General features: G+C 38.7%; 1 protein-coding gene across 4 annotated transcripts in view; it reads right to left on the minus strand.

The window, feature by feature from the left end:
* The window catches only part of pam (peptidylglycine alpha-amidating monooxygenase), a 56,140-nt gene that overhangs the window by 23,105 nt on the left and 20,195 nt on the right, over positions 1-12,840 (minus strand). For all 4 annotated transcript variants that reach the window (XM_085414579.1, XM_085414577.1, XM_085414580.1 and 1 more), the window contains exons 4-9: positions 10,202-10,259; positions 9,648-9,735; positions 6,945-7,036; positions 6,648-6,731; positions 897-945; positions 649-716 (exon numbers count right to left, since the gene is read on the minus strand). In XM_085414579.1, coding sequence (XP_085270705.1) covers positions 649-716; positions 897-945; positions 6,648-6,731; positions 6,945-7,036; positions 9,648-9,735; positions 10,202-10,259 — 439 coding nt within the window. The remainder of the gene's footprint in view (positions 1-648; positions 717-896; positions 946-6,647; positions 6,732-6,944; positions 7,037-9,647; positions 9,736-10,201; positions 10,260-12,840) is intronic.

The following is a 12,840-nucleotide window of genomic DNA, read 5'->3' on the forward strand; positions in this document are numbered from 1 at the left end:
AAACAGCTGGCTTTACTTTTAAATATTTATTCAATTTGTCTTGATGCATGCTCAATCATCCAGATAAGTCAATTCCAAAAGGTTGATTCTGTTCATCTGGACATAGTATATTCAAAGGGAGAAACGTTTCGTCACTCATGCAAGTGACCTCTTTAGTTTCAGCTGACTGCAGGTTTCCCCAACCTTATAAACAGTATATTGCACAATAACTGAAACCAGCCCACTAAACAAACACTGGGCTGTGAGGTCAGTTCCTTGATCATTAATATGGAAATTCTCATGACCATTGATCAACAACCATTGATCATAGACGATAGATCAATGGCCATGAGTACCATTCACAGAGAGTTATAGAATAGCTGCAATCACAGAAGAAAATGTGCAATGTACTGTTTATAAGGTTGGGAAAACCTGCAGTCAGCTGAGGCTGAAGAAGTCACTTGGATGAGTGATGAAACATTTCTCGAAACGCTACGTCCAGATGAACAAAATCAACCTATTCAATTTGTTACTTACAAATAAAGACGCTATCCAAGTTAGTTTTGTTATATTACAAAGTACATAAACCCGTAAATGAGACTTTGTCACACACAAACACACGATTTACTGCAGGTTGGACTGTGCTATGTTAAAAGACTTATAGCATACCTCTTTGTCCTGGAAGGATAACTGTGTCCACAGACATGAGCAAATATATGCCAGCAATGAATGGCTGCCTTTTTAGAAGTCCAACAGAAGGACAAAAACAAAAAAGTTTATTTTCAGGTTATCAATGTTTATATTCTTTGATGTTCTCAACCAGAAAGCAGTCTTGAAGAAACAACTGTTAAAACATCTTCTAATTTATTTTGTTTCATTATTAACTGAAAAGTTGATATATTTAACTCATTACTTACGGCCTAGAAGTCATTCTTAAAGTAAGTCCTGAGCAATCTCTATGGTGATCTGCAACAGGCAAATAAGAGGGGACTATGATATTTATACAGTTACGCTGCGATTAACATAAATGATCAGAGCCTAACCAATGTAGATTTTGGAGAAGATACTGATGTTTGGTGTTTTAAAAATCTGATCTTCTAATGTATCAGACAATTTCTTTTTCTTTCCAACACAAAACATAAACAAACACTCATTATGTGAAGTCCTTTATTTACTCATTCATGCGCTGCACTACTCTGCTCATATCAGCTGGTGTGTTTTTGGCATTTCAAACACAGGTGCTGCAACTGGCAAATTGCAGTGCACCATCTGGTGGACAAATATGCAAAATCAACACTTTTGTTTACTTTATAAATTTTTATTTATTGGTTGTTATAAATGTTGATAGAGAGGGATCAATAAATAGCCAATATTAATAATATCAATGGCCCAATATTATTAATATCAATAATTAAAAATAGTGGCCCATTGAAGTCAATGAACAAGTGACACAGAACAGCAGTTTCCTTGGCTTGCTTGGTTAGCTCAAATTGATCAGCCCAGGCTAGAAGGCCAGAGGCTAATAGGTGAAGGCCAGTGTTCAAGAAAGTTGACAAATTTTTACCAAATTTAGGTGGTACCCAAGTTAGATACAACTTGTGTGACATAGAGAAGATGGACTGTAGTGCGTGAAAGTTTGTAATAACTCCTTTAGCAAGTTAGCAAGGAAAGCCTTCATAAAGAAGAGAAGGTGTCAAATCCAGTTTAATAAAACTGGCAAGTGGAAGCTCAGCTAAAACTTTAAGAATAGCATCTCTGAGAAATCACTTGGTTGAGCAAATGTGCACCGTTTAACCAACAGTTTTGCCTTGTCTCTTGTAGATATAAAAACTTTATAAACTATATATTTTAATACTTTTTTAAAATCTGTTTTTCTAAGTTCTTAACAGCTGATTTTTTTCCCAAAAGATATGTGGTCCTCTCATGACAAATTTTATACAATCTGATGCATTTACTGTAAATTAAAGAAAGTATGAAATGTTTAAGCTCAGTCCTAAACATGTTGAGGAGAAATGTTAATCCATGGGGAACATTTTTATGCAAAATAATATTTTTATTTTTGATCATTTATGTACAATTTGCCAGTAATGAAGTGTTATGTGTAGTGAAGTGTTTCCTTGCTTCTTTTGCTAAAGGAATGGTTCTAAAACAAATCCTGCACCTACTGTCATTGTCCACTAATGATAAATCATTTTGGGTAATATAGTAGATATTTATTTAACTATACAAGTAGGAAAATTTTATAGTTCTTCAGATAGGAAGGCGTGCAGAAAGGCAAAGGCATCCATGTAGAGTGAAGCTGAAGCATGTTATAGGAGGCCGTCAGCAGACAGGCAGCACAAAACGGTGTTATGTGCACCTACTCCCCATTTCCTAGCAAAATATTAAGAAATGACTGGTGACTCAAGACTTTTGTACAATACTGTATTTAGGTTTGAGAGATTCACCAAAGGTTAAATGTAGAGAACCTACAACTGTGTGTTTGGTTGAAAAACAACAGAAAACTAATGTTAGAAATATCAGAAATGACTTTTATATACATCACCCAAAGCCTCTATAATCATAAATGGTAAATGTTCACGTTATTTTAAGTTGACAAGGGGTACCCGTCAGGGCTGTCCAATAAGTCCATTGTTATTCGCCCTGGCCATAGAGCCCCTCTCTATTACACTCAAAACCTTGCCATCAATTGCGGGTATCCATAGGATGGATAAAGAGCATAGAGTGTCCCTTTATGCAGATGATCTGTTAATGTATGTATCTGATCCTGTTTCATCTGTCCCCGATATTATTCACACCTTAAGCAGCTTTGGCTCCTTCTCTGGGTACAAACTGAACTTCAGTAAAAGCGAATGTTATCCTGTTAACGATCTGGCTCTTCAAATACAGAATAGTGCTGCACCTTTCAAAACAGCCAAAAATGGCTTCAAATACCTAGGCATAAATATAACAAGAGATCTGCATAATCTCTATGAAGAAAATTTCTGTCCGTTATTTGAAAAGGTCAAATCAGACTTAAAGAAATGGAAGCCACTTCATTTGTCGTTGGCAGGGAAGGTAAATTGTATAAAAATGAATATACTCCCAAAGTTTCTTTATCTTTTTCAGTGTATCCCACTTTACCTTCCAAAATCATTTTTTAAATCTATTGATAAAGCTCTGATCTCTTACCATATACATACCATTATACATACCATAATAGACCCATTTCTGTAATATACTTACATATCTATATTATTGTTAATATATATTGTAATATATCTATATCACTAAAGCACTTTTGGATGGATGCAAACTGCATTTCATTGCCCTGTACCTGTGCATGTGCAATGACAATAAAGTTGAATTCTATTCTATTCTATCTCATTTATATGGGATGGGGAAAAACCAAGAATATGTCTGGATCAGTTACAGAGGCCTAAAGACCTAGGCGGCTTAGGACTTCCAAATTTCCGCCATTACTATTGGTCCTCAAATGTTCAAAAAAAATCATATACTGGCTCAATACCCCTGATGAAGACTGGTGCCAAATTGAAGCGGCATCTTGCATCGCCACCTCTCTTAGAGCCTTGTCAGGAGACAACTGAGGAAGCTTCGCCCCAGAAAGGCAGCAGGCCCAGACAAGGTGTGTCCTAGGATGCTAAAGGCATGTGCTGCTGAACTTGGGGAGCCGCTACAACGAGTCTTCAATCTCAGTCTGCGACTGGGGAGCGTGCCCGCCCTATGGAAGACATCCTGCATCGTCCCGGTCCCCAAAAGGAACCGGCCCAATGAGCTGAATGACTTCCGACCGGTGGCACTGACGTCACATCTTATGAAGACTCTAGAGCGGCTCTTCCTCAACCTCCTCCGACCACAGGTACAACATGCCCAGGACCCACTACAGTTTGCATACAAGGCGGGTGTCGGAGTGGAGGATGCCATCCTGTACCTCCTACACAGAGCCCACTCACACCTGGATGGGGGGAAAAGGCACGATCAGGATCCTGTTTCTTGACTTCTCCAGTGCCTTTAATACCATCCGGCCCTGTATGCTTCAGGAAAAACTGAACAGGATGGAGGTGGACCCCTGCCTGGTGGCTTGGATCTCCGACTACCTCACCGACAGACCACAGTACGTCAGGCTGAAGGACATCACGTCTGACACAGTGGTCAGCAGCACAGGAGCACCACAGGGAACTGTGCTGTCCCCTCTTCACCCTGTACACCTCTGACTTCTGCTACAACTCTGAATTATGCCACATTCAGAAGTTTGCAGACGACACGGCCATCATGGGGTGTATCTGGGATGATCAGGAAGAGGAGTACAGGAGTCTGGTGAGGAACTTTGTCGCATGGAGTCACACAAACCACCTGCAACTCAACACCTCAAAGACTAAGGAACTGGTTGTGGATTTCGGGAGGTCCAGACCAGGTCCACTGCCAGTTCAGATAGAGGGGGAGGAGGTGGAGGTGGTCAACACATACAAGTACCTCGGGCTGTGGGTGGACAACAAACTGGACTGGTCATGCAACACAGAGCACCTGTATAAAAAAGGCCAAAGCCGACTGTACTTCCTCAGGAGGCTGAGGTCTTTTAACATCTGCAGGAAGCTCCTGAGGATGTTTTACCAGTCAGTGGTTGCTGGAGTACTTTTCTATGCTGTGGTGTGCTGGGGGAGCAGCACAGCAAAGAAGGACTCATGCAGGCTAGAGAAACTGATCAGGAAGGCTGGCTCTGTGGTCGGCATGAAGCTGGACACTCTGGTGACAGTGGTAGAGAAAAGGACACTAAAGAAACTGCTGGACATTATGAACAATGCTGGGCATCCTCTGCACACGGTCGTAAACAATCAGAGGAGCCTATTCAGCAACAGGCTGCTTCTCCCAAAGTCAAAAACCAACAGACTTAAAAACTCCTTTGTCCCACACGCCATCAAACTGTTTAACTCCTCACTGGAGGGGAGAGGGAGGAGAAACAGGGGGACAAGGGAGGGCGGGAACAACTGAGCTGTAGGTGCTTTTCTACACTGTGCAATATTTGCAATATTTGTTTTTGTTTTGTCTTTTTTCTTATATTTGACTGTGCAATAATCACTGTGCAATATACTCACTCAAATGAGCAATCCTATTTATCCATATTGTATATTCTGTATCTATATATGTGTATATGTGTATATATGGTGTATTTATGCTTATATCCTTACTCTCATTCCCCTTAATGTATCTGTAACATGCAACTTCTGTCGGTGCTTTGCTACTGGAAACTGAATTTCCCGGAGGAACCCACCCGAGGGATTAATAAAGTTTAATCTAATCTAATCTAATATAGACGGTGTCTTGGCAAGTTTTCAGGATTTATCACACAAATTTGACCTCCCTCGGCCCAGCTTATTTAGATACTTCCAAGTTTGTCACTTCCTTCAGCATCACAACCCTGACTTTCCAAATATAACTCCACTTACTGCTCTAGATGATCTGTTGAAACTGACATTTAAGCCTAAAGGCCTAATCTCAAGAATTAGTAATTGTATAGCCTCCTTTCAGAATATAACAATGCCAAAGATCAAAGCAGACTGGGAGAATGAGCTGGGGATGGTTTTGGAGGAGGAGACCTGGGAGAGCGCCCTTTTAAGAGTAAACAACAGCACTTTCTGTGCCAAATTAATTAAACATCATGCAGTTCAGGATTCTACACCGCATTCATTACTCCAAGGCAAGACTAGCCAAAATATTTCCAAACATAGAGATGCTGTGAGAGATGTAGAAATCCCTCTGCCGATTTAACACATATGTTTTGGTCATGTCCAACTTTAAAAGCCTACTGGTCAACAATTTTCAAAACATTGTCCGAGGCATTGAATGTTGAGCTTCAACCCAATGCAGTTATGGGCATATTTGGTGTCACAGAGAGAGGATATAGAACACTAAGGAAGAGCCATAAAAACATAATCACTTTCACTACACTGCTTGCACGCAGAAGGATACTTTTGCATTGGAAGTCAAAAAAGCCACCCAAAGCGGCTTTGTGGTTTAGTGACCTGACACAATTTATACAGTTGGAAAAGATAAAGTACGCTCTCAAGGGGTCGAAGGAGAGATTCTTTGCTGTTTGGGATACATTGCTAAAACATTTAGAGTAAATTAAAACCATATCCACCTGAAAGATGCTTGACAGCTGCCGTAAATCCTTTTTTTTTTTTTCTGTGTGATTGGGATTCATTTTGTGTAAACTATTCCCCTTTAAGGGCACATCTTCAAAAATGGTGAACTTCCTTGTACCTCATTTAAATTCACTTTATTCATTTATTTATTTTAATTTCTTTTTCCTTCTGGATCAGTGTCCAATATGTTCTTGGGGTGGAGTATATATATAAAGGAGCATTGTGGCCTTGCTATATCTATGTCTTTGTACTACATTGTTGATGCTCAATAAAAACAAAAAAAGAAATATCAGAAATGATATATACACTACACTACACTAGAAGAAGTTATTGCACTTGGTATAAAAGATTGCAACATTTTATTTCAGAGGTGAATGGTCTTAGTGTAGTATTTAAAATTACTTTTCAAACTCTGGATCTTTCCAGATTTTTACTGAATTACTGCTGCTTTAATTTGAGCTGCTTAATTTGAGCACATAATATATATTTTTTATTACATTATATTTATGTTTCAAAAGGACTCACCTTTGAAAGCACTAATATCTCCGTAATGAATCTGCAGTACAAAGTAGGACATTCCTGAACTTCTTCCAACTTTAAAGCCAACATCTGATAAAATACAGAGAATAGTGGTTAACAATGGACATAAGACCTCATGAATATAAACAGTAAAAGAAGAAGAGGGAAAAAAATGAGTAGCATACACTACATAACAATATTATACATAAAACCTACAGATTCTTCTTTTAACATAAATGTCAAAAATAAAACTCCACCCCCTTTCACTGCAGCAGTTCAATACAGAAAAAGTCATAGACATACCTTTGGGTAATTTGGTAGGTGGTGCATTTCGAGCCCAGGCATACATAATTGCTGCTTCATCCTCACAAGTGCCTTGCACACTGCCACAGTCCCTTAATGAATTACCACAAAACAGTGAATCCCAAAGGCAGTTACAGAACAAAACAAACAACTATCTCCAGTTTAGCCATTTGCTGTGGAGCAAGCATATAGAGGCATTTACATAACGAAAGACAAACGCACAAGCAAATAATATTACAAATATTACAATACGAGAATATTTGTCATTAAGAACTCAATAGTAAGACTAAGTCAAGGACAGGTTGACCATTTGTCATTGAGCAATTCTACGGCCAAATTACAGTTGTATAGCATCAAATCAAAAGAACCATGTTGCATCAGCTGCACCCTTTCGGGTCGCCACAGTGAATGACCAGGCTCCATCTCATCATGGCATATGTCTAGCATCCCCCTCCCACACCAACCTTCTACATATCCTCCTTCAGTACATCCATTCAAAACTTCTCTGTGTTCTTCTGCTTTTTCTTCTGCTTATCAAATTCATATTCATGCAACATATTCAAGAATTTTTGTCCAGTATATCCACCATCTCTTTACTGCACACTTCAAAAATAACTAAGCTTTGCCTCTCTCTCATTGGATCTTGCAGCATCTGCTTGCAGTCAGCATACATTATGTATTCAGTGTAGCTATAAGGTAAATTTACAGTGACATTAAGAAAGACATAACCTAATAGAAAATTGTCCAATAGAATTTGTATGTTTTTTAGTTTGTGAATACATGTTGCTTTTCATATGTACCTTAAGCAAAAACAGCAGTCAAAACCACTGCTAAGCATTTTCACTTTGAAGTCATAGACGGTATATAACTACCAGGATGAAACTACATTGTCAGAATTAGTAACAAGGTTTAGTTTAGTTATTTGAAAAAATATTCAAGCCAAGGACTCAATTGATCTACAGTTCATTTTATTAGAGCACCTGTCATAAAGATAGGAAAATGTTATCAATCTGTCAAAAACTTACTTAAAATAAAAACATTAATTTCTTAGTTTTTTAAGGCAAAGTCTTGACACAGAGTGAAGTCTAGTTTTTATACCCAAATTTGAGCCAGCACACAGGATTTCTCTGAGAATAACTATAATTTGGCATCATATGCTTTACTACTTTTTCCTTGCTATTTTTGGAAATAGTAACATTTAAAAATTCATGGATAACAAGAATAATTACAGTTTAACACTAAAAACATAATTTATGTTAAAAATCCTGTGCACACAGGTTCTTAATAGATGCACCTAGGGTATAAATTTTTTTTTAAAAAGTGTGCATATGAGACAAATATGTAAGAGAGCTTTCTTCCATTTGTACAACATCTCAAAAATTAGAAATCTCACATTAATGCTGAAAAACCTAATCACTGCTAAAGGGTTTCTCACAGTAATGTTTACAATTCTGTGGAAACGGGGAAGCCTGAACCAGCAACAGTTGTCATCACTCACAGAAAGGGGCACAAGCGTGCTACTGAGGAGGGGCTGAGCTACCAGCTGACATGCAACACTGTAGGTGAGGCATTGTCACTGTGTCTGCAGGGAAAGGTATCACCTGCCTAACCTGGCTCATTTGGCCTGCAGGCTGAGAATTTACAATTATTTAAGAAGAATACTCATTTTTTATTGATTGTAACATTTGAACATTGTTGGAGTCACCTTCTTGGTGAACAGCAATGAAATACAATAATGAAAACAACTGACATGGTACCTTGAACATCTAACATGCTAACTGGGAGTTATACCTGAGACAGTAAAAAAAATACTTTTGTGTGCAGAGAGAGAAAGTTTTTGTGCTTGAGAGACCTCTTGGACTGACAACCTGAATAGAGCTTAAGTGGGGCCTCTTAGGTGGAAACATATCAGGTAAAATAGCGTATCCCTGCCAGTGGAGCCCCTTTAGGGACTGAGGCTTCCTCATTCTGAGGGTCGGGTGCCTCTAGGTGCCCAAAGGGGGACACAGAGACCACTCCCTTGCTGGTGGTGCATATACAGCTAGAAGGGGTACTACTCTCGTGCCAATGGGCAGAGAAATGGCAGGCCTGTGAGAGCTAGGTGCAAGTTTGGGATTCATATTACATTTGAAGATGATGCTTGCTTAAGTCATTTTTTTATGCTGCATTTACATTTCCACAGTCAGTGGTTGTGGGTAACTAAAATAAAAAGCTATTATTGGTGCACTAAACAAAACTAGATTTGATCTGTGCTGATGTTCACAGCTAGCCATTATTTTAATAATGGTTAAGTATTTAAATAAGAATATAGTCTAAGATTACAGTTTTTTCCATTACAACTGTTGCTGGGTTTCAAAAATGGTGGTTTTGATTTTTCATGAATAAGATGCTCTCGTGACTCATTAAGTGGCGACACTGACCAGCCAATTGGTGGCATGCAGTCTGACGACGTCACATTTTAGTACCTGCTCTGATCACTTTAAAAACCCAGCTGAGCAGATAGTATTTCAGTACCTGGTACTATGACCTAATAGAAACCCCTGAAAAGCATGGAGAACTGTGGCAAATCTATTCGAGTAGGTAATAATAAAAAAGAGGCTTAACTTGCACTTCTTACGCAAGGTCCTTTTTTTTGTTGCTGGGTCCTGGCTTTTTTCCTAACAACAAAAACACTAACAAAATTAATTTAAAGTTGGGCATTACCAAAAGCTGTTGGTGGACACAGGGGTCTGACAGCCAAACAGCAGCATGTGATGGACTGTATCCATACTGGCAAGAGGTATGAAGTCCACTGAAGAGAAAAACACTGGTTAAAAATTTCAACTTCAAATTGACAGTGAAGTTCACACATAACAAATCGCCTTATCGACTAACAGCCTGATTCTTTGAAAATACATCAGACTGGTCAATTGGAGAAAGATCATCACCACCCTCTAATTAATTTAAAGCTAGCAATGACTTAGTTCCCTGAAAAATGTTTCAAAATATGAAATTTTATCAAATTTTTTTAGTGAAATTAATAAAATATTATATTGTGAAAAGAAATTTACACAGGAGATATACAAAAGGTAATCATGGTGACACCATGTGATAGCAATGATGCCTTTAAAATTTCCATTTCAACTGTTGATATAAATTGAACTTGTCATTATTACTTTGTATCCAGCTTATAGGTCAGCTAGAACCATTTTTTTCTGTAATTGCCAATCACTGTAGGTTTTATAATATATAATAAATTAATAAAAGATAAAACTCACCAATATATGCATCTTGCCTAGTTGGAACTGGAAATGCCATGCAAAGGTAAGTGTCCGACTGAAATATTAAGGAAAACAATGACATCAATGAGTCCTAAATGGAGAAAACAAATAAACAAACACGTACACACACACTAGTTAATACCCCTTGGCTTCAGCAGATCCCAGGAGGGATATCCAAGATTTCCGTCCAGGAAAGCGCAGTCTTAGAGCCTCTACTAGACAGGACCCTGACTAGTATCTAGGACTGCACTCTGGGGTCTGCTGAAGCCACTCACCTAGTTTGGGGGGTCACTGCCCCACAGAGGTCACTGTGCTCATGGGGACCAATGTTGTTTTAACACTCCACATCTCTCGAACTTCTTGTGTTACTTCTTCTTGATGTTGCTATTAGGGCTGGGCGATATATCGAGTTTTTAAAAAATATCGATATATTTTTATACGAGATATAAGGTGTGACAATATCCTTTATATCGATATAGTCTATGTTACGTTATAATTATACTTGTGGAGCCGCAAGTTTGCCTCTCTTTCGTCCACTTTTGTCTTTACGCAACGTTACTCGGCCTCGCCCCTCCTTCACTGAACACAGCTCCCCCTCCTCCCCCATCGCTTCACCTGCAGGAAGCAACAAGATGTTAACGGAGATTTGCCATGTCAGGGTTACTGCACATCGCCCCGTGCGTGGGGCTGGACGCCGTCAACGTGTTAGCTAGCTAACCACGCTAACGAGCTAACCACGCTAACGCCATGCAGCCCAGAGGCGCTGCACAGCCTAAAATCCTTGCATTTTCTCAAAAGTTGACAGCGCGCCTTATGTATGAATTCTGTTTGTGCTTGATGGCCGCGAACCGATTTTATGTGGTACACAGCGCTCAGCAATCTGTCAAAAATGTTTTAGTACGACTTTGGTAAGCTACGGTGCTGCACCGCTTGATGGATTGTCAGAGCATTACGGCTACCGAGGAGCCTTCGCGGAGTGATACGTACTGTGCTTCAACGTAATATTACCCTACTGTGTATAAGGACTATAAATGGCACCTGTTAAGAGACGTGGTTACGAAGAGGATTTCAAACTCAATGCTGTCAGTCACACAGTAGAAGTTGGGAACAGAGCAGCTGTGAAATCTGTCTTTGTTACTATGCTCAGCGTCTTTTAGTTTACATTTTGACTGCACAATTGTGAGCTTTTTGTTATGCACAAAAACAACATTGTTTTCTTTTATTTATGGAGCATGATTATTTAATAAATGCTCATAATTTATTTTTGAGTAAATCTTATGTACATCTATGCTCTATGTTAATAAAAGTGCCTGTGTGACATCTGGGACACAGCTTTGACTAAGAACTAGAGATGGCACGATACCACTTTTTTATGTCCGATACCGATACCGATATCATAAATTTGGATATCTGCCGATACCGATATGAATCCGATATAGTGTTTTTTAAATCAACAAAACTGTTTTTTAAATATCTTGCTGCATTTTGTATAAGTTCATACTCAAGTTTAAAACAACAACTACACTAAAGCTATTCTGTTATACCTGTATCCAAAAAAAATCTTTCATAGTTCAGCAATACTGATCAATCTAATATTCTTAAACCTACACCATCCTCCCTATTCTGGTATTTTAAAGAGTACTTAGCATATATATTAAGCAACCTAACTAATAGGGTTCCAACTCCCAGCAACAACAAAAATAAATAAATAAAAAATAGGGAACCACCCCTCACGCTCCACCTCATGATGCTTAATCGACGTAATCAACCTTAATTTGATGCAGTGTGGAAAAAAAAATGCACAGAAATCAATTATTTTTCAAGAAATATTAAATAGATTCAACATCTTTCTTCAACAAAATTGCAGACTGCACAGATGGTACCTTCACAAAGGAAAAAGTACTATAGCTTACTAGGATAGATATATATATATATATATATATATATATATATATATATATATATATATATATTAGACTTAATAGTTACTATATACAGTAATGGACTTCTATTCATTTTGCATCAAATTAAAACTTTGGGTGTCAGATAATTATTTATTAAAAGCTAGACATTTTAAATGAGAATAAGAAAGAAAAGTATGTCTTTGTGCCCCCTTTTCCCTGTTAATGCCCTATCGGCCCCCCTGGCTAAACTTTGCTAGATCCGCCCCTGCACAGTTACCAGCCGTCAGCTATGTAGAAAAAGATCCTCGAGTAGAAAGTAATATTAAATAAATTCTAACAACAGCTAATAGAGCTTAAACGTGCTGCTGTTGTTCAGCCGCTGGTTTCCTCTTTCTGGTGCAAAGTGGGCCAAAAGCAAACAAGAGAGACGTACTCCCGACAGAAAAGCCGATCAGCTGATCGTTAAGCAGTTTCATGATTGAAGTAGCAGCAAGAAGAGGCAGTCGTTTGTTAAGCTTAACGCAGGAATGCTTTACAAACATTCAGAGATGGACTTACACACTTGCTTTACTTCTCTCGGGGATAACTTTGTCGGAGATGAAATGCCGGGTTGCTAGCGAAGCTCCACATGCTATCCAGACCACCGACAGGTCCCGCATGCCACAGCCGCTCTATCACGTGATGCATACTGCTCCGACGTGCTAACGTTCTGAGGTGAGTTACGGCGTGTTG

The sequence above is a fragment of the Rhamphochromis longiceps genome, linkage group LG7 (assembly GCF_057381845.1).
Source record: "Rhamphochromis longiceps isolate RC_006_pf linkage group LG7, R_longiceps_female_GT1.1, whole genome shotgun sequence".
NCBI classification, from domain to species: domain Eukaryota; kingdom Metazoa; phylum Chordata; class Actinopteri; order Cichliformes; family Cichlidae; genus Rhamphochromis; species Rhamphochromis longiceps.